The sequence below is a fragment of the Amborella trichopoda genome, chromosome 5, assembly GCF_054954075.1.
Source record: "Amborella trichopoda isolate Santa Cruz 75 chromosome 5, AtrichopodaSantaCruz75HAP2 v2.0, whole genome shotgun sequence".
In the NCBI taxonomy this organism is placed as follows: Eukaryota; Viridiplantae; Streptophyta; class Magnoliopsida; order Amborellales; family Amborellaceae; genus Amborella; species Amborella trichopoda.
The window spans coordinates 6,188,134-6,213,974 of NC_142340.1; the positions used below are offsets into that span (position 1 = coordinate 6,188,134).

The 25,841-nt window shown below is 35.5% G+C and overlaps 1 protein-coding gene and 1 long non-coding RNA gene across 2 annotated transcripts; both read left to right on the forward strand.

The window, feature by feature from the left end:
• Positions 1-11,929: 11,929 nt before the first annotated feature.
• Positions 11,930-12,426, forward strand: LOC105421357 (uncharacterized). The gene is made up of 3 exons (XR_966962.3): positions 11,930-12,001; positions 12,092-12,172; positions 12,265-12,426. It is a non-coding gene; the product is annotated as an uncharacterized LOC105421357 (long non-coding RNA).
• Positions 12,427-15,146: 2,720 nt separating this feature from the next.
• LOC18443518 (putative LRR receptor-like serine/threonine-protein kinase At1g51880) lies at positions 15,147-20,855 on the forward strand. Its single transcript, XM_088867808.1, is given in 4 exon segments — positions 15,147-15,428; positions 19,167-19,278; positions 19,349-19,538; positions 20,279-20,855. Coding segments are annotated over 4 exon segments (1,005 nt in total). The 3' UTR covers positions 20,700-20,855.
• The last annotated feature ends 4,986 nt before the right edge of the window (positions 20,856-25,841 follow it).

A 25,841-nucleotide genomic window follows, 5' to 3' on the forward strand; every position in this document is an offset into this window, starting at 1 on the left:
TAATGTTTTTTTGACACATGCCTGGTGTACTTTTATAGCCCTGTGAATCAAGAGAATCCTTTCATGCCCCTTTCAAGTTTTATACTCATTGAGAGTAGTAGCATTACCCCAACAAAATATGGGCAATATAAGTAAGGAAAAAGCTCATAAAATGTCGCAACCTTAAAATGTAGAATTAAAGATGCACCTCGAAAATATTTTGGAAAAGGTTGTTTAATGTTAAAAAACTATCTAATTGATCATCTAGACATCGAGATGTATGAATATGAAGAAAAAAAAATGATTTTGAATCCTAAAAATAGTGCCTCTTGCAAAACATTATCTAGATCGTCAATTTTCAAGATTTTCATGTGTTTATAAATCTACTTGATTTTAATCATTTTTTGGAGTTTAAAATTTTATAATTAGAAATGAAAATAGATTTATAGATAATCCTAATAATTTTTTACACCAAAATTACATGTTGTGACAAAATTTGGAAGGTTTCTGCAGTATACAAACCACACCCAGTAAATAATTTAGTGGACTTCTGCAGCAAATTGGTGATGCACTTTGACGGTTGATTTTGCATCCATCAAATCATGAGAAGATGGAGACAATTATTTTTTGTGATTTCAGTCAGGTTATGGTTAAGTAACTATATACTTAACTCTTTGTATTATCTCTTTATCCCTAACCTTACTAAGCATTACACTTTTCGACTCATCTCTTTATATTCTCTCTTTAATGGGAGCAATACGAAGGTGTTGGAATTAAATCCATTGTGCTGGATTTGAATGATTTTATACTTTCTTTCTCTAAGGCTAGAGAGTAACATTAAGGTGTTCACATTCACTCTCATCTCAGCCCAACTGTTCAACTTCAACCATCAGAACTTTCTTTAGGATTGATATTTCCTCTCTAATTATATGAAGCTGTTTGAATTGGCACTCATCTCAGCCCTAGGAATGTGTTTGAATTGGCCCTCATCTCAACCCTAGGGGAGTAAGATGAAGGTGTTTGAATTGACACTCATCTCAGCCCTAGGAAAGTATTTGAATTGACCTTCATCTCAGCCCTAGGGAGTGAGATGAAGGTGTTTGAACTTTCTTTAGGATTTATACTTTCTCTAAGGGAAGAACATCATTGGTTGAACTTTCTTTATGATTTATACTTTGTGTTTGAATTGACTCTCATCTTGCCCAGCTGCTTCAAATTCAACCATCAGAGCTGCATTGGTTGAACTTAGGATTTATACTTTCTCTATTTATACTTTGAACTTTCTTTAGGATTTATACTTTCTCAAGGGAATAACATGAAGGTGTTTGAATTATGTTGGGCTCACCTAATCGAGCTATCTCCCATGAATGCGTATGCGCGCAACGGAATGCTGATATATAGGATACAATAATATGCCAAAATTGATGTGTATGTGTATGAGTGGAAAAAACATGCAAATAAAACAAATAAATTATTGGCACCAAGATTTTCTATGGTTCACCTTTTCAAACCACGTTCATGGGAGAAAGAGACGAATTCATTATTAATTCAACAGTTACAATAGTCTTTAAAGAAATAAATTTATTGGGCTCACTACTTTCGTCTAGAGACTTCTCTTTCTAAGTTTTCTTCTTTGAAGTTCTTTTCTCTCTCAATGCCTTTTTTCTTTCTAGAAACTTTCTTTCTCTTTAAAAGAAAACGTTCTCTCCTTTTCTCTTTTTCTTCTCCTCTCTCTTTTCTCTCTCAACAAAGTAAGAAGATGATCACTGGTCCTCTTCATTTTCTTCCTCTCTAAGAAAGAAGGTAACTCCCTCTTTTCTTCTTCTCTCTCTCTGAGAATGATAATTTTCTCTCTCTTCTTCTTCTTCTCTAAGAAAATGATAACTCTCTCTCTTCGAGAATGATAATTTTCTCTCTTCTTCTTCTTCTTCTCTATAAAAGAAAGTTTCATATATCTCTGAAACACCAAAAAGAGTTTGCTCAAAGAAATGACCCAAGAGAGGTGCGCCCCAAATAAATGGCCCAAGAGAAGTGGCTTTGGTAAAAATCCCAAGGGCAAACACAACCCACCCACGTGAGGGCATTTTATGGGGGCATTTTATGGTATATCATCTCTTTTTAAGATAGATAAAGATAGAATCTTCAACCACCTTATTTATCATTATCTTATCTCATGTAGCGATCGCATGAGGATATCACTTTAGAGACAAGCCTTCAACCTCTTGTTGGGTGTACTTTAGTCTTATACAAAGACTAAATATATCCCAATGAACACATGATATAGATTTGAATACGAATGATTACTAGATAAATTATCAATATACTTTTCTTTGAAAGTATATTGCTTAGTACCCATATAAAACTAAGTACGTTCTAAACAAACGTTTGATTAAAGACATATCATGAAGACGGTAAAGAACAGATGGTTAGAAATAAGCAAGACTCTTAATGGCATCCCCCAAACGTACCCTCGACAATATTTATGATGGCTTAAGCCATCACTATATCAATCGGCAGTCTCAAGCTGCCCAAGGACGGCTTAACCCATCACCATCAATCGGCAATATCAAATTGCCAAGGGATGGCTTAATCCATCACCATATCAATCGGCAGTCTCAAGCTGCCCAAGGACGGCTGAACCCATCACCATCAATCGGCAGTATCAAACTGTCAAGGGATGGCTTAACCCATCACGATATCAATCGGCAGTCTCAGGCTGCCTGAGGATAGCTTAACACATCACCATATCAATCGGCAATCTCAAGTTACCCGAGGATAGCTTAACAGATTACCATATCAATCGGCAGTCTCAAGTTGCTCGGGAATGGCTTAACCCGTCACCATATCAATCGGCAGTCTCAAGCTTCCTAGGGATTGTTTACCCAACATTATATCAATCGACAGTCTCAAGCTTCTTAGGGATAGGGATGGCTTAACTCAACACCATATCAATTAGTAGTCTTAAGCTGCCCAGGGATGACTTAACCCATCACCATATCAATTGGCAGTCTAAAGCGGTCAGGATATGACTTAACCGATTATCCTCATCGCCCGACAATTAAGGCCTTAAAAGCCTTACACATTGTGCAACATTTGGTTACTGAAGGGAAATTGCTTCCTCACTACAATGAGTTCTCTCATCAAATCAGCACTATTGGATTCATGACTCATTGATTCATCACCTTTAAAAGGTGCAATATGGAGTAAGTTGAACAACAGAAGGGGTTGCAACCTACTGACAACATTGACGAATCCCTAATTTCACTCCCGCGAGATCATGAGATTCGTATGTTTGAAATTCAAGACTAGCACCAACGATTACATTTGCGCGAACAACCCAACAATGAGATTAACATCATGAAAAGATAAGCAAGAGAGGTAAACATCATTATGAAGATGAGGATTACACCCTGGAGACTCTGTGATTCAAGTGAAAGGATAGATCCAAGATGGAGATGGAGGGTGAAGAGTCAAAGATGGGAAATGCGTGGTTGTCCATTGAAAAACCATAACTTAAATTTATAAAAGGGGGATCTCTCGATTAAAGAGGGGTCGCATATTTTGGATAGCCACAGTTCAATAGAGATAAGTGTTGTTGTGGGTTTTACCTCAGGAAGAATTAAGAGTGGAAAAGAGCGTGAGATATTCAAGACACAAAGGGAGAGATAATCGTCTCCCACGGTTCACTTGAGACCCATTCTCTTAAGAAGACCGGACCCCGAAGGATAATATCACTGTGCACATCCATATGTATATGGGCCAATATGCCCTTGAAGTTATCTTTTCTATTTTGATATGTGCTCTTGAATGTTATCTTTTCTATTTTGATGTCTGCGTATTTTCTTCCTTAGATATGTATAGGTTTTAAGTCCATAAGTAAAAGGTTTAGTCTTATTTTTTCTTTTCTTCAGTCGATATAAATTGTAACAGGGGATTAAACTACTGAAATTGTTCAGTGTCCAATATATTATAAAGTCTTTGTTTCTGATATGAAGTGCACTGGTGAATTTGGCCTCGAATGTGATATTCTTTGGCTTTTTATTTGGAGCATGTTTGTTCAAAACATTATCATTTAAGAAGCTTCCACCTCCTCACAGCCAATAGGATAAGACCATTATGGAAAGAATATCTCATAACCTCCTAAAACACGGCTCATCTCTATCCTATTTTTAAGTTGGAAATAAGAGGAATACTGCTCATATCAATTATGTTAGACTTCCAATATTTCATAGGATTATGACTTAGTCAACAAGTCATATTTTACTCTTTCCAAAATTGCCTATCTATCAAAGATAATTTCCATTGGTCTCCCTCCCTCATGGGATGGGATACTCAAAAATCTGCCCTCCAATCTCAGGAGGGAGGCTTCCATTCGCAAATCAACCAGATGCTCAAATGGTACACATGCCAATTAAGCTTCTACACGACTCTTGCTTATCTTTGACTAAGGTATGTCATCATATTTGACATACTCTTGTCGGTATGGATTTTCCTTAGTTGCAACAGTTTCTCACTTTTCTGTAACTTGAACTGTCATACAATAACTCCCCTTGCAAAAGTAATCAAGTATCTCGAGATTGACTTCCTAGACTCTAGTTCTCCAGCTATGTCTTCATCTGTGTACTTATGTAACATAGATTTTCTTCCCCCAAAGCACAAATGCACTTTGGATGTTCCTTTGATATACCTGAATATCCAATTGATTGTTGCCTTGTGTTTCTTGCCAAGATTAGCGATGAATATTCTCACCATGCTTTTGTTGTGTGTGCTTCCTACGACCAACCCATAGGGATCTTTCTGTATGTCTTCCTTCTTCCTCTTGGTTGAAGGGACCAACCTGGCACTTAACTCTAGCAACTTCTTGCCTTTCGAAAACTTTGCCAAGTCATAGGTGTGCTTCTTAGGCAAGGATTTATCTCGTCTTGCATAGCTTTAACCCACACCCTTTTGTGTTTGTCAGCCTGAACTTTCTGATAGATTTTTGGTCTATCCCTTTCAATAAATAAGACATACTCTAGTGCAGGGTAATTGGTAGAGGGTTTACGTTCCCTAGATGACTTTCTCAGTTCAACTGTAGGTGACATTTATTGAACAGGTTGCTTCCTCTGCTCCTCATCACCAGGAACTGGCAAGTCAACTCTTTGGACCTATCCTCTTATTTCACTTCTCCTCCGTCTTTATTTACCACAGTGGGAGGAACTATGACCGATTATGAACCATTGAAGCTTCATGGCTTTGTTGCCTTCTTCACATCTTCAATAGTAACATGTTCGTGAAAGACCACATCCATGCCCTTGATCACCTTTCTGTACTCAGGATCCCACAACGTACAACTGAACTCTTCATCTGGTTACCCTAAAATGATGCATGGTTTCGCATTCAACTTGGATCTTTGTTCCTTAGGTACGTGCACCAATACCTTTAACACCATCAAGTGTGAATAAGAGATATTCTTTCCGATCCAAAAACTCTATAGGATCTGACCATCCAGAGAAACAACGATGATCGCTTTATTAGGTAGCATGTTGTGAGAACTACTTCACCTCAATACGGCTTGGTGGTAGATAACAAGTTCCTCACCCTGAGATATTTTAACAGCTTGGTGTCTCCATTTCCACCTTAGCGTGGAAATCTTGAAAGATCTCAAATATTTGATCTTTCGAGTTTACCCATACTTTTTATGAAGTATCAGCGATGAAGGTGATGAGGTATGACGCGCCACCAAACGACTTGACATCCATGGGACTACACACATCTGAATCCATCAGATCCATGATTTCCTTAAGAGCCCTTATTGTGGAAAGAGACTCTATGTTGTTTGTTTAGTAAACAGTGGTCACATGGGGTTAGAGATGTATGCATCTCCCTTACCCACAATATTTGAGGAACCGTTGTTCTCTATATTTACAGAGCTAAAATCTTCCGCTTTATAAGAAGCAAAATGATGTCGTTGTGGAGTAACATGAAACAATGATCTAGTATCCACAACCCAATCCGAGATGTATGATGCAATATTAATGCACCCTTCACCACAATTTTTGACCATAGCAACATCTGTAGTCATTGCAATGGTTCCCTGCCATCATTCCTGGTATTGTCCTCATTTTACTCATTTTTAAGCTTCCGACAATCTTTCTTGATGTGCCTTCCTTGCCACAATGAAAGAATGTTATCCTTTTTTCGTCTTCGAACGATTTTGGTCCACATTCATGGACCTTCATCGATTTGCGACAAGCGCTTGCGAGTTTGTCGAAACATGGTGGAGCACATTTTCTTCCAACCATTGTCGGATAGTTCCAAGAGCCTTTCGGTCCAGTCTCTTCCACCCATTGTTTGTCATACCTTCAAGCTTGTGTTCTACCCCTTCAATGGAGGTGTACAAATTCCTACATTATAGTAGATTTTCTATCTTTGGTTTCCAAATGATCCAGTTATTCCCGTTGAGCGATACCATTCTACTCTCGGTACTGAAATCCATCTTAAATTCACATACACTATCTTTCGCACCCCAAGCTATCCATCGACGCTATCTCTAGTCATTTAAGTTATCCCCCATCAATTAAGCTATCCCCCGTCGGTTTAGCTATCCTATTAAGGAAGTTTTTCGATAATGTTTTACTCAAAAATAGTAGTTTGACATAACCCACCTCTTTCGATATTTTAACAGTTTCAATTTGGACACGATCTCATGCAAATCAGACTTTTAGTCCGCTCTGAATCACAATCGCATGTAAACACTTATCAAATGTGATCTTCTCTTAGCATAAATATTGGATGTAAATGAAAAAATTGCTTACGAGCACTTGGAGTTTTTCCTTAACCTATAATTTAATAAAAAGTTGTTGATTTGTATCCGATTTTGAGTGTGTTTGTTGCCTCATAGGGTGCTCTCTAGTTTTGCTTGATTGGAGTTATATCTTTCTTTCAAAATTTTCTAAATAGTTATTTAGCTAAAATATGTGCATGTATACTATTCCATGCATGACAGAGCATCAACCACCGGGCAGTGTTTCATGGATCCGACACAAGTCTTGGTATCTATAAATATCAAAGGTGTTTAAGACTTTGTTTTTGGAAATTAATACTACTAGACACATATGTATAATTATTGTATAAATAAATTACTTTTTTACCTATATATATGATATTCCTTTTTATGTTACAAATGCATGGTGAGGTGGTAGAGCAAAGGGCTAAGATGACTTGCGTTTGAACCTTGCAATGACCAAAGGGTAGGGGCTCATGGTGAGGTTCCTGACTCGATTCTCACGGAAGGGTAGGGACCCAAATCCCCACTGACTTTACCACTTTTGACTTCGTTCGAACCTTGCAATGACCCCTTTCACACATTTTACTAATTTTCTATAAAATTATGTGTTTTCAAATATCAACATATGATGACATGCGGTACCAACATAAAACAATGTCTCGATAACCCTACAATAGGCTTTTTTTTGCAATGTGATTGTATGTCTTTGGGGTTTGTCAGTTTAATGCTAAAAACTTAATGGTTTTCATGAAGGAAATCGAATCGGAAGGTATCCTATAAGCCTGAAAATGAATGCTAAATTGATAGCTAACTTCTTTTTTTTCGTACACAAAGCATCCTCATTGGCTAGATTTCATACTTACTCCCAAGGCAAAATCCCTTGTGAGAGGAATTTTTTAGAAGGATGCAGTTTCCATGAGTCCATGTAGAAAATAGTCACCTCTTAAATATCTATTTTTGAAATGGTATTTTGGACCTAATTTTTAAAGACATGCAATCTCTAACATGGAGTTAATGAATATGAAGAAAAAATAAATTTTGAAAATTAAAAATAATAATTCTATTAAAAAAACATTTAAACCCATTAATTTCAATTGTTTTTAGATGGACCACCTATTTGCATCCATCTTTAAGATGGATGCTTTATACCTTGGGAACCGCAAATGTAGAAATACAGTCCCCGCCATGTGAAACAATTTTCCATTTTAAAAGTAAGATATTCTTGAAAAAAAAGAAAAAAAGAGAGAGTTTTGAGTTCCAAAAAAATCTATGTGATGGACTTCCTATTCTGTAGGGACCCAGTTTTTTCTGAATAATTTTTTGGTGCAAATTCAACTTCATCTTTTTTTCATTAAAGAAAAGTATCCCGTACACATCATGTAAACTACTATTTGAGATCTCGTATGGCTGAAAATTAGTCTCATATTTTATTTTTCATATTTTATTTAAATAAGATACTTATCTAAGCACGCTTCAATCTATACCACTGACTTAGGCGTCCACATCATGTGGACGTATACCAACCCTTCATTAATAGCTAGAATGAGTAGATAGCTTCTTCATAATTACGGGTCCAAAAATTATTTGCATACATGAGCAAATTATACATTTTGCTATCGGACCACATGCCACAAGTGGAGATAGGGAAAAGACTCAGTTTAGCTCCCAACTTCTAGAGAAACTAGGTGCGATTGATAAATAATATAAAGGAAAAACTTCATATAAGGCGTCCACCTTATACTATAAAAGTGAGGCATACCTCAAGAAAATACTAAAAAAGATTGTTTTAATGTTGGAAAGGCGTCAAATTGATCATCTCTACCTCAAGATTTATGGACAAAAAGCAATAAAAAAATAGTGCATCTTGGATCATATTATATTTGTCAGATCGGTGTTCCGAAATTACCCCCAATAACTTTTTCTCATGGTTACGAGTATTTTTTAGTCATTGTGACAGACACATTAAAATGGGGCATTATAAGCTATTTTGGAGTGCGTGTGTAGGATAGCTTTTGATGAGGTTGAGATTGGGGGTTTTGTACCCTATTTTGGGTGGTTTCATTGTGATTTTCTATTATAGATAGAGCCCTAAAGTTAAGGGAAGTTTTGATGGTTCTTTTGTGGTAGTCAAAAGAAAAATTTATGGTGTTTTACTAATTGCAAGGCTACCATTGTATTTACCCCATTTTTGTAATTCTTTTATAATAATAAAATTATTTTATTCCCAGTTGTCCATACATGTAGCCCAAATAGGCTAAATCACGTATATTTGTATATTGATCGTGTTTAGATTATGATTTGTAATTTGTTGTGGTTTTTAGTTTTTTCGATTTCGCATCTTTTGGTTTCATATTATTTTTCTTGAAAATTTATTGTAACAAATACATTCTGAGGTTTTTTGGAGTATTAAAATTGATTTACAAGTGCTAAGTGAGTGAGTTGGACGTGGAGATTAGTTGTAGTGAGGGATTCACACAAACAGGGGCAATCGAGAAAGTCAACTTCCAATCAGCAGTATCAAAGCTCAAGGGAAGTATGTAATAATTTGAGAAAATAAGTAGTTACTAATTTGAAGTAGAAAATTTTGATGGAATAATTTTAAATTTTAGAAAATAAAAATTTAAAATATATTGGTGCAACATGGTCAATATAAAGCATTACAAGGAAAATAAAAAAAAGTGAATAATATAAAGGAAGATGATTGTGAAGAATTTGATAGGAAGACGCTCGCCAATATTTTCTTGTGTTTATCAAATAAAATGCTATTTAATATGGTGGGAGAAATGACGGCAGAGGAATTATGAGCCATGTATCCCTCACAAGTAGAAATTTTTTTTTAAAAAAAAAATGTATTCCATGGCGATGAGAAACAAGATGAAAAGGTCGAAGTGCTAAAATGAAAGGGTCGAAGTGCTAAACGAATTGTTTGATGGTTCAAGAAGGGATGTACTTGTAGCAAGAGGTCCGTCAAATAAAAAGGGTGGTTTGCCAAGAAGTTCCTCAAGTGGTATGGCTTATTTCCGATCAAAGTCAAGATCTCATGACAAAAGTGATTGTTGATTTTGTGGCAAGCCCAGAAATATTGTTGGGAGAAGAGGGTAAATTCCTTGAAGGGTTTAGGTTTGGGAATGAAATGGCAAGGTGAAGCCAAGAATATGGTTCATATGGTTAAAGAATGAACATTCAGCTATTAAAGATGAGGTGTTGATGGTAGGATCCAATCTTACGTACTAGCAAAGTTGGATTCGTAATACTGGAGTCTGCCCAAATAGATAAAGGTTTGATGCATATAAGCCATGTGAGGGTAAGTTAGAATTAATGGAAAACAACTTAATGAGTAACAAAATTGGAATAGGTTCTATCTCCATAAGGATGCATGCTGGAGTGGTTTAAACTTTTGAAAATGTGAAGCATGTGTAAAGATTAAAAAATACCTTCGTTTCGCTTTCTTCTCTAAATATGGAAGGTTACAAATTTATTAGAAAAGCAGCAACACTCAATGTTTGAAAAGAGGTTCTAGTTATGATGAAGTGTGTTTGGGAAGGAAATGTGTAAATTGTTAAGAAATACAATTGTGAGTTGAAGAGAAAGATAAAACTCAAAATAGGGAATGTGATTTGAAAATGAAATATCTTAACGGTGAAAGCAAGGTCTTGGCAAGGATGTCGTTGAAGAGGTTGCATCCCCTAAAACCCTAAAGTTAATCTTAGATGGGATTTTACCCTAAGAAATAAATAGGCAGTATACTCCTGCAGGAGTACAATATCTTCAAGCTTTGTTTTGTTTTGGGATGAGATGAGGATTTTTTTGACAAACCATGGTGGGCTTTTGAGAGGAATGGCAACATCGTAATTTCTCTTCATCTTTGGGTAGTTTTTAGACATCTTTACCAGGAAAAAACATTTTACCTTACCTAAAGGGTATGTAATCTTATTGAGCACAAAAATATCTATCCATAGAACCTGTATGATGCTTCATAGAGAACTTCTATAACAGTTTGCTTATTTTTTTTATTCCTACAAAAACTATTTTGACCTTAATAAGCCTACCCATGCTATCAGAGTGTTTGGCCAAATGGTTGTTCTTTTGATGGAATATGATGTCACTTATTTTCCCCAATGTGCTATCAAAGGATAGGTTCTAGCCGATTTCTTGGTTGCAAGTTCGATTCTGTAAAGGTTTCCATCAGATGAAAAATTACCAAGTGCAGTTGTTAATCCCTAGTAAGGACTCCTCCCTTACTCCTTTTATTTGAAGAGGAAATGCTCAGGAAATCAAGCCAAGTATGAAGCTCTTATCACTGGGTTATGAATGGCCCATGCACTCAGGATTGACATGCTTTTGATATTTGGGACTCACAATTAGTAAGCTGCCAAATTGACGGAAGTTACCAAGTGAAGAAAAAGGAGTTGCTCCTTTATCACCAACAAGCTATGAGTCTGATACATAATTTGAAGACTCTACCCCTCACCCTTTACCATGAAGCCCGAATAGGCAAGCCGATGCATTGGGCAAACTGGGAGCATCAATAACTCTCACTTCTTCCAAAATGCTGCAAGTTTGGGTCCAAGAAAAGAAGATGCTCGTTCCATCAGTGGAAGCATATCAATTGCCGGAGCTCACAATACCAAATATCCCATCAATGATCAATCCTAAGATGCATCAGCCACCATTGTACGACATGTCTCTAGCTCTCAAGCACATGCACCTGACTGGAGACACCCTTATATAGACTTTATACAATATAGGATCCTCCCACATGAGAAAAATGAAAGAGACTCCATTTGGAGGAAAGCAACAAGATTCACCCTTTTGGACAGGGTTCTCTAACAAAGAAAGTTTGAAGTTTGAACTAAGAAAATAATCTCGACACTATATTACCATCTTAATTCACATATTTAAAAAACTCCAACTATATGCCTACACTAATCCTTAGCAGTCCAAAGCCATGCAATGCATTAATTTTTCAAATAAAGGCATGGATTGTTGTAATATAAAACGCCATGGACTCCTTTGATGTTTTTGTGAATAGGGAGCATTATGGCATTCCACAAAAAGAGGGATATTTAACTGATTTTCAAAGAAATTCTGGCTATATTCATGATATTTGAAACTACAGTATTTTACATAATAATAAAGGAGACTATAATCTCAAATTTTTTATTATTATTATTGATACAGGAACCTATCAAACAATCAACTGACAGGTCCCATACCAGAAAGTTTTGCTCATCTGACCAAACTAAAGTCATTGTAAGTATAAATCCAATCTTTCAAGAGTGCAATAAAGGGGAAATGAAAACAAATATGATTTTCATGGACACGCATATGGTTTGTTTATAGGGATTTGTCAAGAAACAATCTAACTGGGCTGGTTCCAAGCACATTAATAGATAAAAACGACAGTGGTGTACTTCTATTAAGGTTAGCATTGATATACTGACATTTTTATTTTACTCTTTGAGAGAATCACTTATAACTGACTTCTTGTTCATTTGCTAACTTAACGTGTTCAGCATTTTCCAAAATCCCAGCCTTATGAGACCCAACTCCTCTAAACCAACTCCAAAGAAGAGCAAGAAGAACGTGTTTATTGTGGTGATATCTGTTAGTGCAACAATAGTCTTGCTCTTTGCCTTTGCATTTGTCCTGATAATGAAGACAATGAAAATAAATGGTAAGCTTCAGTTTACTCACCAACATCTACTATATCAAATATACTTACGCATCTAGTATATACTCTTTCTTTCAATTATGCCACTCCGAAGTCCCAAATAACCCAAGAACACCAAAACAATTTTTACACAAAACAATTTTTACACAAAATAACCTATGCTCAATTTTTACACAAAACAATAACTCGTATTCCCAAAGCATGCTTCAATTTAGTCAAGACACGTAAATATGAGCTCTTAAGATTAACGGTTTCTTATTTTTTGTTATTTACTAGTACCTCAAAAGTATGAGAAAAATGGAGAAGTTTTCTACTTGGAAAATATTTCTTGTGTTTCATACTATTTTCATGTGCACACTAAAAGTTTTTGTACCATTGTATGTTTATGAGCATTCTGTGTTGGGGAAGAAGCATTGGTTTTACAAATAAGTTATAGTCCAAAAGACACCCCTGTGGATGTTATAGGGCTGCAAAAGTTATTATTAAAATAGATAAGGATTGTGATAGAGAAGGAGGGATTGTTATTATGCAGTTGGGAGTACATTGTTGTTTTGATTCAACAATTACACTAGAGAGCAAATAGATTTATCTACTTTCAATAACCAACTACCATCTAGGTAGAAAAATAAACCCTGGGAAACTCGTTTATTTGCTCAATACTAAAAGCCCCAAGGCATTCTAGCAAAAAGGTAACTCCACTTTAACTGAAACCAACCCATCAATTATGCTTTCTCAAGTGTTGACTGTACCCTTATCTCTTGAAAACAAGCCATGGTTGTCCATCAGACGAGCCATTCCGAATAAGTCCCACCCTAAATTCCTATCTCATTGGTTGGTATACCTGCCCTTGCTCTTGAGCAAGGTTACTGAGACAGCAATCTCAAGTCCCAGGTTTCCTAGAAACCTACGATACGTGATGCTAGATCATCTAGATCCGGAGGGTGAGATAAAGGCACCTAACAGAGGTGGCACTGATATCACTGCTTGAACATAAGCGGTGGCACTGCTTATGTACAAATATAATTATTTTCGCCTTTTGATAAACAACATTTAAATTTTCTTTCAAAGGTGCATATTTCATTCTATTTGTTATAGTAATGTATAACATATCTTATACTCATCTTTACATCGTTCAAAATTGAAATCAGAGCACAGCATCCTCATCTATCTTGTATGGTTTGGGATTCAACAAGAACACATCTTTGAGGAAGTAAACACGAAGTAATTCAAATTGATGTCTCTGGAATACCCAGTTGTCTCCTCCAAAAGAATCAAGTAACTTTTGAAGAAAATGTTTCCTTTTGTGGTTCAACAATTTACTCCACACTGACTTGACAGTTTCTCAAAAATAAAAAGAACGACAAAACAGGCATCATAGATCATAGTTGGGTCTATTTCCGATAGTAAGAATTTAAGCAGTAAGCCCAGGGCCAAAAACCAGGGCTAAAATTTCAAAGAAACAATCCCCATCTATGGGGCAACAAACCCACCACAATTGCTTATGAAGTCAAATCAATGAAATTTGGTATAACACAAGACAGAATTCAATTGATTATCTTAGAAGAAATCAGCTAGTAAAAGCCTAAAGACTTTTCTATATATTGTAAAATACACAGCAAAGTTTGGTAGTTTTTTCTAGATGGAGGATGACTCTTATGGCTAGTTTCATGACCTGCAGCTAGCAGGCTTCCAAATAAATGGTTTTTTTTTTTTTTCTGAATGTTCCAAATAAATGGTTTTGTTTTCCACTAAGCTTCCAATAAATGTGCTTTAATATTTTTTACCATAACTTAGTTCCTCCTACAGCCAATCTCAAATAGTTACAAAACCGCTCTGACGATGATGATGAACTTAGTTCCTCCTACAGGCTCCAAAAATTGAACAGTACGTTGCATCCCTAACAAAAATTCAGCAGTACGTGATTAAAAGTGAACTCCCATTTTAATTAGTAAATAGTGAACAAGTTCAAGCTCTTTAATTGTCTCCTAGAAGTCTTTAATTGTTTTTCAACATTCCAATTTCTTCAGAAACCCACCTTTCTGAGTTCTAAGTTCCAGGTTAAAATGTCTCATGCAAATTTCTTGAACTATTGTTGGGGTCCTTTTTCCAAATAGGAAGCATCTATGCAGCCCAAGCTACCTCAAAAACCAGGCCTGAAACTTCAATGACACAACCCCGAAACCGTACCACTACTAAGCCAACTGTGTATTAGGTAGAGGATAGTCCAAGATTAAGTGTACTTGATTATATTTTAAAAAGAGAAACAGATGTGAAGTTTTAAAGTAAGCAATGGGAATTCATTTTTCCAGAAACCATTATAGAAACCTACTCAGACCTCTTTTCTAGATGAACCAAAAATAGACATTTCACTTTTGGAACATTTGGGCCTGTGTGGCCCCAGGTTTTGTTTCCTGTACAACCTACATCTTCCCATTTAGATAATAATTCCATTCTCCGTTTCATATTTTGTGTAAGGTGAAAATATTTTTAATTTTGAAACTCTCGGGTATATAATTTTTCTCAAAATTAGTTGTTATTTAATCTCCAGAAAAGGCAATTTTGTGATCATTTCTAAATATAGTAAAATTGTAAAGACATGCATCAGGGAAACTGGTTATGACTGCATCTTCGAAAGCACTTTAAATGAGGCATGCCCGAAAGTTTAGTGTGGAAATTTTTCCAATGATGGTAGTGTAAATGTCTGATCAGATCCATATATAGTTTATGATATACGTATTTTTTTCTTACACCATTGAATCAGGAGAAGAGAAATTGTGTAACAAAGAAAGGGATGACACACCAAAACCAGATGCCACCAGAGCATTTACACATGCAGAAATTGTAAAAATCACCAATGACTTTGAAAAGGCCATTGGCAAAGGAGGCTATGGGCCTGTTTTCTATGGATGCCTAGAAAATGGCCATGAAGTTGCTGTGAAGTTACTGTCCCAGGAATCACAGCAAGAATATAGGGAATTCCTTGCAGAGGTTCGTATAGACAAAAAAAACTAAATACCATTTGATATACTTGTGTATAAATTTACTGAGGATATATGCATTGGGACTTGGTCAAGCAGGTTAAACTGTTGATGAGAATTCATCACAAGTACTTGGTCTCATTGATAGGATTCTGTGACGAAGGCCCAGAAAAGATTCTGCTATATGAGTACATGTCAAAAGGAAATTTGAAAGAGATTTTGTCAGGTACAATTCCCAAGCCATCAGAATATTTTTCATTTTCATCTGCAATGTTAGTTTTAATTTGTGACATTTCCACTAATGATTAAGCAGTGTTCTAAAACTCAGGCGAGTCTACTTAGGCTCAGCCGCTTGAGTTACTCAGACAGGGCAAGGCGCCATGTTCGAATAGGAGCAGTCACACATATTCAATTCGTACATGTTGATACTATAACTTGTACAAACTCATCCAAGTCTCTAACAGACGAGCAACACTGTACAGATGACTCGGACTTGTGGTCCTCCCGATTCCCAAGTCAGAGCCATGTTTTGAACATTGATTATAAGTCCCTCTTCCAAGTAACATTCTAGTCATTTTTATTACGCCTACCTATTGTACATTTAGAAACAGATAGATGCAAGCAACCGAACCGCTTGATGTCCTTACATAAATGGAACAGTTTGTTCGTTGTTATGCCTCTAGTACTCCATACAATAACAACCTAAATAAGTAAACTGGAAAAAAAAACCAGTGCAAGACAATTATCTTTAGCAAAATCTGCTTATGCTGCTTTAAAAGCAACCATATAATGAGTATGGCTCTCTGTGGATAGTCCTATTCTGAGATCATTCTCATATTGAACTTAATTGATAAATAGTGACATTTGATTTCTTGTAACTAGATCTCTCTGGAGTAGCATGGAACTCTGGATTTGAGGATCGGTATAAGAGACTTTTATTTTCAGAAGAATATAGCTAACTACTGAGAAACCATTATTTTTTGTCACCCCGATAAATTTCTCTCCAAGGAAATATAATGTGACATTTTGAAATTTGGGTTTCAAGCTCAATGTCCCAATCTGCATTTGTAAAGCAAGTATGAGATGGTACAGTAGACATGGGAAATCAGAATCCTCTTTTGAGAGTGATGCGTGATTGCTTAAGAAGAGAAATCACAAGATCATGAGTAAATAAAAGTCACCAGATCATGAGTAAATCAGTATTTATGAGGTAGGGAATGTAACTCATAGAAAATGTCCACCCCCCAGTTTCCACTTAGGAACTCCAGCGTGATACTAGTAATGGATGTTATTTCAGCAGGACAAGAGACAGGGTTGAGATCCCGTGACCCATGCTTATTAAGTAAATCTAGCATACTCTGGAAATACATACAATTACCAAAGAGACCACTTGATGCAAATGAAACAAGAATGGAGAAATGGATAATCTTGAAGTGCACAAGGAATTTTTTTCTTAACAAATCAAGGACACTCTGTCGCGAGCAAATACTTGAGAAGCAGATTCATATTTAAGATATCTATAGGACGGCAGCAGGATCATGTCAATGATATCTAAGAGCACCACCTTAACTTGAAATATCCTTATAATAATATGAATGCACATGTCTCCAAGTAGCCTTACAACATTGTCAATGTTGGACCCTTCTACATAATTAAACTCACCTTGTCAAGAGTAATTTGAAGAGAGAATGCTAGATAAATGAAGCATAGAGAACAATGTTTCAAAAAGCCCTAGGCTGGTCCTAGGCGGCCGGCCTGGGGGGTCCAGGCTTCCCAGCTTCTAGGCGGGCGTCCAGGTCGAATCAAATCCAAAAAGGATGCCCATTTGAATGAAAAAAGGATATATAATATAAAAAAATAAAAATTAGGTATTTAGATCACTCAAAAGTTTCTAAAAAACCCCCAATAGATTTATAAAACATAAAAAAATTAAATCTAATATCAATGGGTGATGTTTTGATCAATTTTTGTAAACTTTAAGAAACCCTTCGATCCTAATGAAATCACCAAAAACTAGTTTTTTTTAGGCTTTACCTCTCTAAAATGTGCTCCAATAAGTTTTAAATGTCAAATGAACTTAAAACCATCATTCCAACCCTTTATACTTAAAAAAAAAGAACAATACAAAAAAAAAATTCTGCTTTTGGGCGGGACGCTGGCGTAGTCGGGTTCCGTACCCCCTAGGCAGGGTGTAGGCTCCGGCCACCCTGAGCTTGGCACTGGCCGCCCACCTTGGCTGATTCTGTACCGCCTAAGCGGACACCCAGGGACCGCTTTCCAAATCGGCTACCTAGGCCTGGGCGCATCGCCCAGGCCTTCTGGACCACCTAGGCACTGGGCGGTCCGCTTTTTGAATCACTGAATTAGAGAATAATATAGTAAATATATTACAAATGGCAGAGCATGCCATGGCACAGACATGCAAGAAAAGGATTTAAATACAGAATAAAATGCATACAATACATAGAAATAACAAATTGAAAGATTACGCTATATAAACAGGAAGTAATTCAAAATAAGATATATGAAACAAAAACTATGGAAAAAGTAAAGAAATAAGGACCATACATATTTCAAATAAGAATTATCTGATTTTGCCAATAGTTCTGTCAAGAGGTTCCCAAACTCCATCTACTTCCATAATGGTCACGACCAGTGTTCGCAAAATCGAACCAAAGCGGTTTACTGAACATGGGGCTAGAAGCAATTTAACCGACCTAACTGGTGAACCGGCCGATTCAACCGTTCTAACCAGGCAAGTTACGGGTGGCCAAAAAATTATTGAAAAAAAAAAAAAAGATGCAAAAAAAATTCTACTAAAATATGAACAGCATATAAAGAATGATTAAAACAACGAAGTAAAAAATTAATGAAAAAATGGATTTTAAAAGGGAATATTAATGACGAAAATAATTCTCAATATTTAACATAATGTAAAAAAATTAAAAAATATATTACAAATAAAATTCCTTATAATTTTATAAACACTTTTTTGAATTTTTATTTTTAAAATAGCGGTTGATCTAACCAGACGGTTACCGGTTTGATCGGGTGCTTTTTCAAACAATGGTCATGAAACATATATTAAAAAAAATAAATTGTTCAAGCCATGAATATGAGAACTTCACACAGAGGTAAAAATCTAATGAGGAATCTAGAAGAAGTTAAGGGCAACATTTAAGGTAACATTTTCTCGAACTTTGGTCAATTCTCTAGAAGACCAAGAATCATTCAAGCTACACTTGAAGAGTTATTGATAATATGGGGGGCGCTTTTGTCCCTTTTAGAAAAGATTGGAAAGGACCGAAAGCAGAAGGGAAAGTAATTAGCATCACTAAAATAGGATGTAGATTAATCAAGGATATGGATAACTTCGTTCTTCCTGAAAACTACCAATAACCACCAGCTGAAAAGAACTGTAGTATTTGGTGTCCAAATAAATAAAATTATTAAAAGAATTTCATGTACACTAGTGGTAAGAATATCCTAGAACATATATTAGATATCATCAAGCAACTCACAATTGGAACATAAACTTGTGAAAATTGCCTTGCATTGATCACATGGTTGGAAAGATTAACTCACAGACACAAACATAGTACTACTATACTGTTACAGTATTCAACAAATATATTATTGTAACTTAGGAAGCTACATAAAAAATTTGACACAAAAACAACCTCGAAGAAGTGAAATTCTATCAGATCTGTGCGTATACTTTTCATAAGTAGCCTCATTGTGCTCGAGCATTACAAGATTCATATAGCGTTGGAATGAAAGAACCTTGAAGTGTTTGCCATGTCATGCAGATAAAAACAGAAATTCAGTATCCTTAAATTGGGAGCAGCGTCTTCGAGTAGCTCTGAGTGTTGCACAAGGTAATGCATATCAAATATAACCTTTTTCTGATCTTGATTTCAATTTCTCAACAAGTATTTTGTGTTGTAGGATTGGAGTATCTTCATTGTGGATGCGAACCACCAATCATTCATAGAGATGTCAAGACCGTCAACATCCTCTTAAATGAAAAACTGAAAGCCAAAGTAGCAGATTTTGGGCTGTCAAGATTAGGGCCAACTGACGATGACACTCACATATGGACTATTGCCGCGGGCACCCCTGGATATGTGGATTCTGAGTATGTTACTGATCACCGAATAGCAGAAAACCGCAAAAACATTATACACAACCATCATTCACAGAAGTCTTTCTCTGTTTTCGATTTCTTGCTCGTTTCTTTCCTACTTTTCTTTACTTCCACCCAGAAATGAAAGTGCCAGACCTTTATTTCCTTTCCAGCTTACTGTTAGCCATTTGAAGGATGCATTTTTCACCCATTTTTCTCCAACCAAAGTATTTATCTAATTTAGGGAAGATATATGGCCATGAATTCTCTGTGGAAGTTCTTTTAAATAAATGTCATGCTTCTTTGATTCTCTTCATATAGTCAACAGAACTAAAAGGAAAGATGAAATTTTCTAGTGTATGGGTTGGGCCTCTACACACAATCCTACAGGGAAGTAAGCAACTAGCTGAAGGAACCTATCTTTTTTACGCTGTTCATTTAAACCAGAAGCCACAAGACTTGTTTTTCCACAAATAACTTATACTTTTATGTATGCGTATGGCGAGAAGGTTGAGAGGGACCACAGATAGTTTGATTGTCCTTTGCTTCCCTTCCAATATCTTGCCCATGCAGATATAGATAGTTTCTAAGAAGACTGATCTACATAGTAAACTAATCTCTGTTCTTCTCTTAATACAATGTTGAAAGTTTCAAAAATAATAATAATCTCTTTTATTGAGAATATATTGTTTTCATGAAAAAGTATTTCCATGGGTCATTATTTAAGTATGTATTAACTCCATTAACTGCAGGTACAACATCACGAACAAGCTCACTGACAAGAGCGACGTCTATAGCTTTGGGATAGTTCTTTTGGAGCTTATATCAGGCCAGCCTGCAATAATTTTGGATGAAGAAAAACTACATATAGTACACTGGGTAACTCCCAAGATTAAAACAGGTGACATTGTTAGTGTGGTTGATCCGAGGTTGCAGGGGGAATATGAGATTAATTCAATGTGAAAAGCCGTTAAGATAGCATTGGCATGTACACCAGAGACAGCCGTTAGGCGGCCAATGATAAGTGATGTTATCGGTGAACTGAGAGGATGTGTAGAGCTTGAGTCATCGTGTCGCAGGAGAACTTCAAGAATAGAATACCACACATCAAGCCCCAGAACTACTTCAATGAATATGGAGAAGGAACCAGGATTTGATCCTTCACCAAGGTAGTCAGCTTCAACAGTTTTCGCATGCATGTCGGAAGCCATTATAGGACAGTCAAGATTTGCCAAGGTTCTCAAATCAATTAGATACTTGAGCAAGCCTTTTATTTCATTCTTAAATTTTATGTACTTCTGCTCACTCAACATTGAATGTGGCCCGTGATTCTCTTATGCCTTCGGTCTACTCTTCTTTGGTTTTATGAGGTAGACTAGCCTGTAATTCTCCATTATTGGGTGTAATTCTGCAACTTGATGCTATTTATTTTCCTGTTTTCTTTTAAACCAGTTTGATAAAATGCTCCATCTAGATAGCTACTATAAGGGAGGGCATTGTTGTGGTGGATATAGTTGTGGCTGTAGTTTTGAGGGATGAGGACAGCCTTTTATTGACAATCAAACAGCCCATAGAATTTGAATATTTCCCAATTATAATTCAAACAAATCAATCAAACACCCCCATACAGCAAACGTCAATTCCTGAAATTACAATTAGGAAAAATCAATTAAAAAATTTCCAATTTTTTCTATCTAGCAAAGCCTTAATTTTGCTCTCAAATCCACATGAAAGGGTGAGGAATTAAATACAATTTATTAAATAAAATTTTTTTAAGACCCTTTTATTGAGAAATTTTTTAAAGTCTAATTGTTTAGATTACCCACTATATTTTTGGATATTATCTACCAACAAAATTTGGGTTTTTTTTTTTTTTTTCTTATGGATAATATTTACTCTCTCTTTCTAGAAATTGATGCAAACTTTTGGAAAATGGCGCCAAAATTCTATAAATAATTACCCCATCAATAACCAAGATAAATATGCAATTTTAACTCTAACGAACCTATAGTCTTATATTAAATGGGACTTGCAATTAGGTTTGAACCCCTTACTCATATATAAGTTTGGCTCTCTTTGATTTTCATTCTCATCAGAACTTTTGAGGGGAGATAGCTAGAGGTCCCCTGGTTTCTTAATATATATTCCTTCTTAATTCATTCAAGAGATGGCTTTTCAATCATTCACTGCTATTCTTAACATTCAAAATAAAAAAGTTTGGTTGCTTAATTGAGTTTTCGATCTTTTAAAAACACCCAGGGGAAAAACATCATTTATCAACTTTTTCTTATTATTTTTTTGGTTTTCTTTCTTTCATTTTGGCCATTTTGATCGTTCACCTTGTTTTAGTGATTCTTAATTATTTAGAGTTTTTTATTTAATTTATACCATGCTTTAAAGTCTCTTTCCACAACTCTTTCTTGTCTCTTTCGGGTCATGTATTAAGAAGGTCAGATTTCTATTTCCTTGTGTTATTTAGTTTAATTATTTGATTTTCCTCTTTTTACACATATTTACTCAGAAAAAGGAGTACATTAGTCATGTTCATTGTTTTGCTAATTCTTAGTTCTTATGTTTTCTCCTCTTTTCTGTTTTTTTTTTTTTTTTGTGATTATTTAGTTTTCATGTAAGTTTTTTCTTTTTTGACTGCTCTCTCTATTCTCTAAGAGCTTCACTAGAATGACCATCCATCCTCAAAGATGGATGGTGGAGATGAACCATAGTTTCAATTGAACTTCATCTAATCACTAATGCAATGGTTGATCTACACCATTTTTTTTTTGACCAATGTTAATACTTTTATTAATACTATGAAAACAAAATTACATCATCAGAGATGAAAAGAGAAAAAAAAGGCACCCCCCTTAGCCAAGCTGTCCGCCACCGAGTTTGCTTCGCACTAAACATGAGTGAAGGAGACCGTAATAATTGAAGACAAATCCATAATCCTTAGCCAGAGCGGTCTTAACTGCCAAAGAATGGGTTCCTTATTATACGACTTCACAATCCCCTTCCATCCAATATGTATGGCTATAATTTCTCTCTCTAAAAATTTTCAATCCTTGATAAAGCGCACTTAATTCAGCAAAATTTGTCGTTGCACACCCTATCAGCTCAATATAGAAAAAAGAGTATTATCATTACAGTCTCTCAATATGAGTAGTATCTCTCCTCCTACCTCCCCCAAGCCATACTTCCGATCTAACTCATATTTAGCAAAGAGGACTTGGAACCATAACTTTTAAGTGAAGACTCCTCCACCAACATTTACACAAATGAGCTTGATCAACCATTCTAATGCTTCTAATATCCAGACCCCTTCCTTCATGGGTGTACACACCCTATCTCATCTCAAAAAATTGAACTTCCGCTGATTATTTTTGGAGCCACACAGGAAGTCCCTCATCATTTTCTCAATCTTTTTGGCAACCGAGGCAAGCATATTAATAAGCAACATCTGATAGACCAGAAGATTTGCCAAGCAAGATCTTAGAAGCGTCATCCTTCCCCCAAGAAATAAATACTTGGGTTTCCACATATCGAATTTACATTGAATTCTCTTAATCACATTATGCCAAAAATCTTGTAATAATCCTAAAATTAAAAAAAAAAAGAGAGAAAATAAACTTTTAATAAGAGATGGTCCACATGAGCATGATGGTCCTTAGGGACCATCACTATTTTCAAAAGCTTTTGGTTTAAGCTTTTCCTCATCTTTACCACGTCCTTTAGTTGATGTGGGGTTTAACATTTCAGGAGTAATATAATTGTTACACCTCATGTATGAGGTGTAACTTAATAAAATAATATAATAAATTGTTTTAAGAATTTAAATAGAAGAGGTGAGGACTCCCACCCTAAAAAATTTTGAGATCTTCCTCTCTCTAGTCGAAACGCAGTGAGCTCTTTCTGTCTCTAGCCGAATTTTTATCAGAAGCTCTCTCTCAAATATTTTAGGTAAGTGGCCTCATTGTCTCAAAAAATAATCCATTCTTTTTAAAAATAAAATGAAATAATTACTTCTGCTTATTATCATGAATTTTAGGCGCGATAAATTTTATGCGCAAGCAACCTCATTATTTCCAAGAATAATCTTTTTAGTAAAAATGGTGACATTTTATCTATTGTAAAATATTTTAAATGCTGTAAATTCTTAGAAATAATTTTTTTTTTTTTTCTTGTCCATTGTTAGAAAATTTTAGATACTGTAAAATTATTAAAAAAAAATATGATATTTATGCTTTTAGTAAAATTGTGAGATTTCTTTCTACTGTTTTCGAATATTTAGACATTGTAAATTTCATGTGCAAATGACTGCCTTATTATTTGAAAACTGATATTTTTGCATTTGATTATAGCATTGTCTGTGAAATGTTCATTTGCGAATTGACATCCCATAAATTGTGATAATTATGTATTCGTGAATTTCTATAAGAGTTTTTCTATCTATATTAGATTGGCAATTATGCTAGAACGTCTTTACGAACTGCTACCTTTTTTCATTTGAGCCCAAAATATTTGACTGGTTATTTTAGAAATGTTATTGAAAGTGATTGTTATTAATGATTTCAGTAAAATTCATATTAATAATTTCAGTGATATGTTGAGTACATGATATTGCTGCTTTCGAATGTTTAAAGAGATTTAGAAATACTTTAAGTATGCAAGTGAACTCATCCGGTTCGCTGGTGAGGTATAAGTGGACCTATCTGGGACGTCGGTAGACATTAAGGGGACTCATCCGGTACGCCGATGAGGTATAAGTGGATCTGCAGAGATTAAGTGAACCTATCTGGGACGTCGATAGGGATTAAGTGGGCCCATCAGGACACTGATGGGGTATATAGGTGATGTACTTGGGACACCAGTAGGGTAATTTGTGAAATCCTTTGAATTATGCATTGTCGTTAAAATGTTATACACATTTCAATTATTCGAATTGTACTTAATTATGCATTTTTTTTTAAAGTGAAATTGTTAATGCATTTATGTTAATAGATCTCCTTTTTGAAAATATTGATATCTTTCAATCATGATTATTTTTAGGATTATGATAATCACTTACTGAGTAGCCAAACTCATCAAATTATGGTAAACATTTTTTCAGGATAACTGCGGTTTCGTTTTGAGTGCTCGTCAGAATCAACTTTGGAAGATATAGTTGTTGTGCTTAAACTTTCTTTTGTTACTTTGTAAGAATTCGCCACTGTAAATTTGTCCTATCCATGAGATGTATATATGTTTTGACTGTCACATCTCAAGAATATCAGTATTGCCAATTCTTGGGGCGTGACAATTATGGTATCAGAGCAATAGGTTTAAGATTCTTAGAAAATTTAAAAAGAATGTATTTAAAATCATATTTATTGCGTGTACAGATCGGGACGAAGTCAAGATCCAGAATAGCTGAAGCTAATATGGAAGGAATTCACAAAGCTTTGGAAAATATAGTTGCTCTAATGCAACATCAAATGGAAAACAACAATCCACCCAAGTAGTCAGTTAAGGGAAATGGTGAGAGTAATATCAAACAATTTAAGAAATTGAACCCACCTTCTTTTAAGGGTGTTGTAAACCCACTGGAAGGCGAGGGATGGATTATGCAATTGGAGAAAATATTCAAGGTAATGGAATGTCCTGCTGATAGGAAGGTGGCCTTGACAGTTTTTATGTTAGAAGGTGAAGCACAACATTGGTGGCAAATGGCAAAAGGAGTATTGGTCAAAGAAAATAAACCATTGACTTGAGAAGTATTTATAGAGGCATTTAATGAAAAGTATTTCCCAGATTTTGTTCGAGACCAAAAAAAAATGGAATTTCTAGATTTAATCCAAGGAAACCGGACAGTAGCATAATACGAGGCCAAGTTTATTGAATTGGCCAGGTTTGCACCACAAATGATTAACAATGAGGCAAGAAAGGTGAATAAATTTGAAAGGGGTCTCAGACCAGCTATTAGAAGCAGAATATCAATCTTAAAATTGAGAACTTATGCTGAAATAGTGGATCGAGCCCAAATTGTCGAAAAAGATTTTGAAGATTACCAAAAGACGAAAAATCAGAAAAGTCAGGTTAGACTCACACCATCTAATCGACATCGGTTTGAAAGGACAAACAAGCCACGGCTCTTGCCACTTCAAAACCCAATAGAACCATGTAAAAAATGTGGGAAAAACCATGGATCGAGCCCTTATTATTGGAATACCGGAGCCTATTTTAAATGTAAAAAATTGGGGCACCAGATTAGATAATGTTCTAGCTTACAGATGCAACAGCTTCCAAAGCAGGGAGAGATAGCTCCAAAGCCTCAGATGA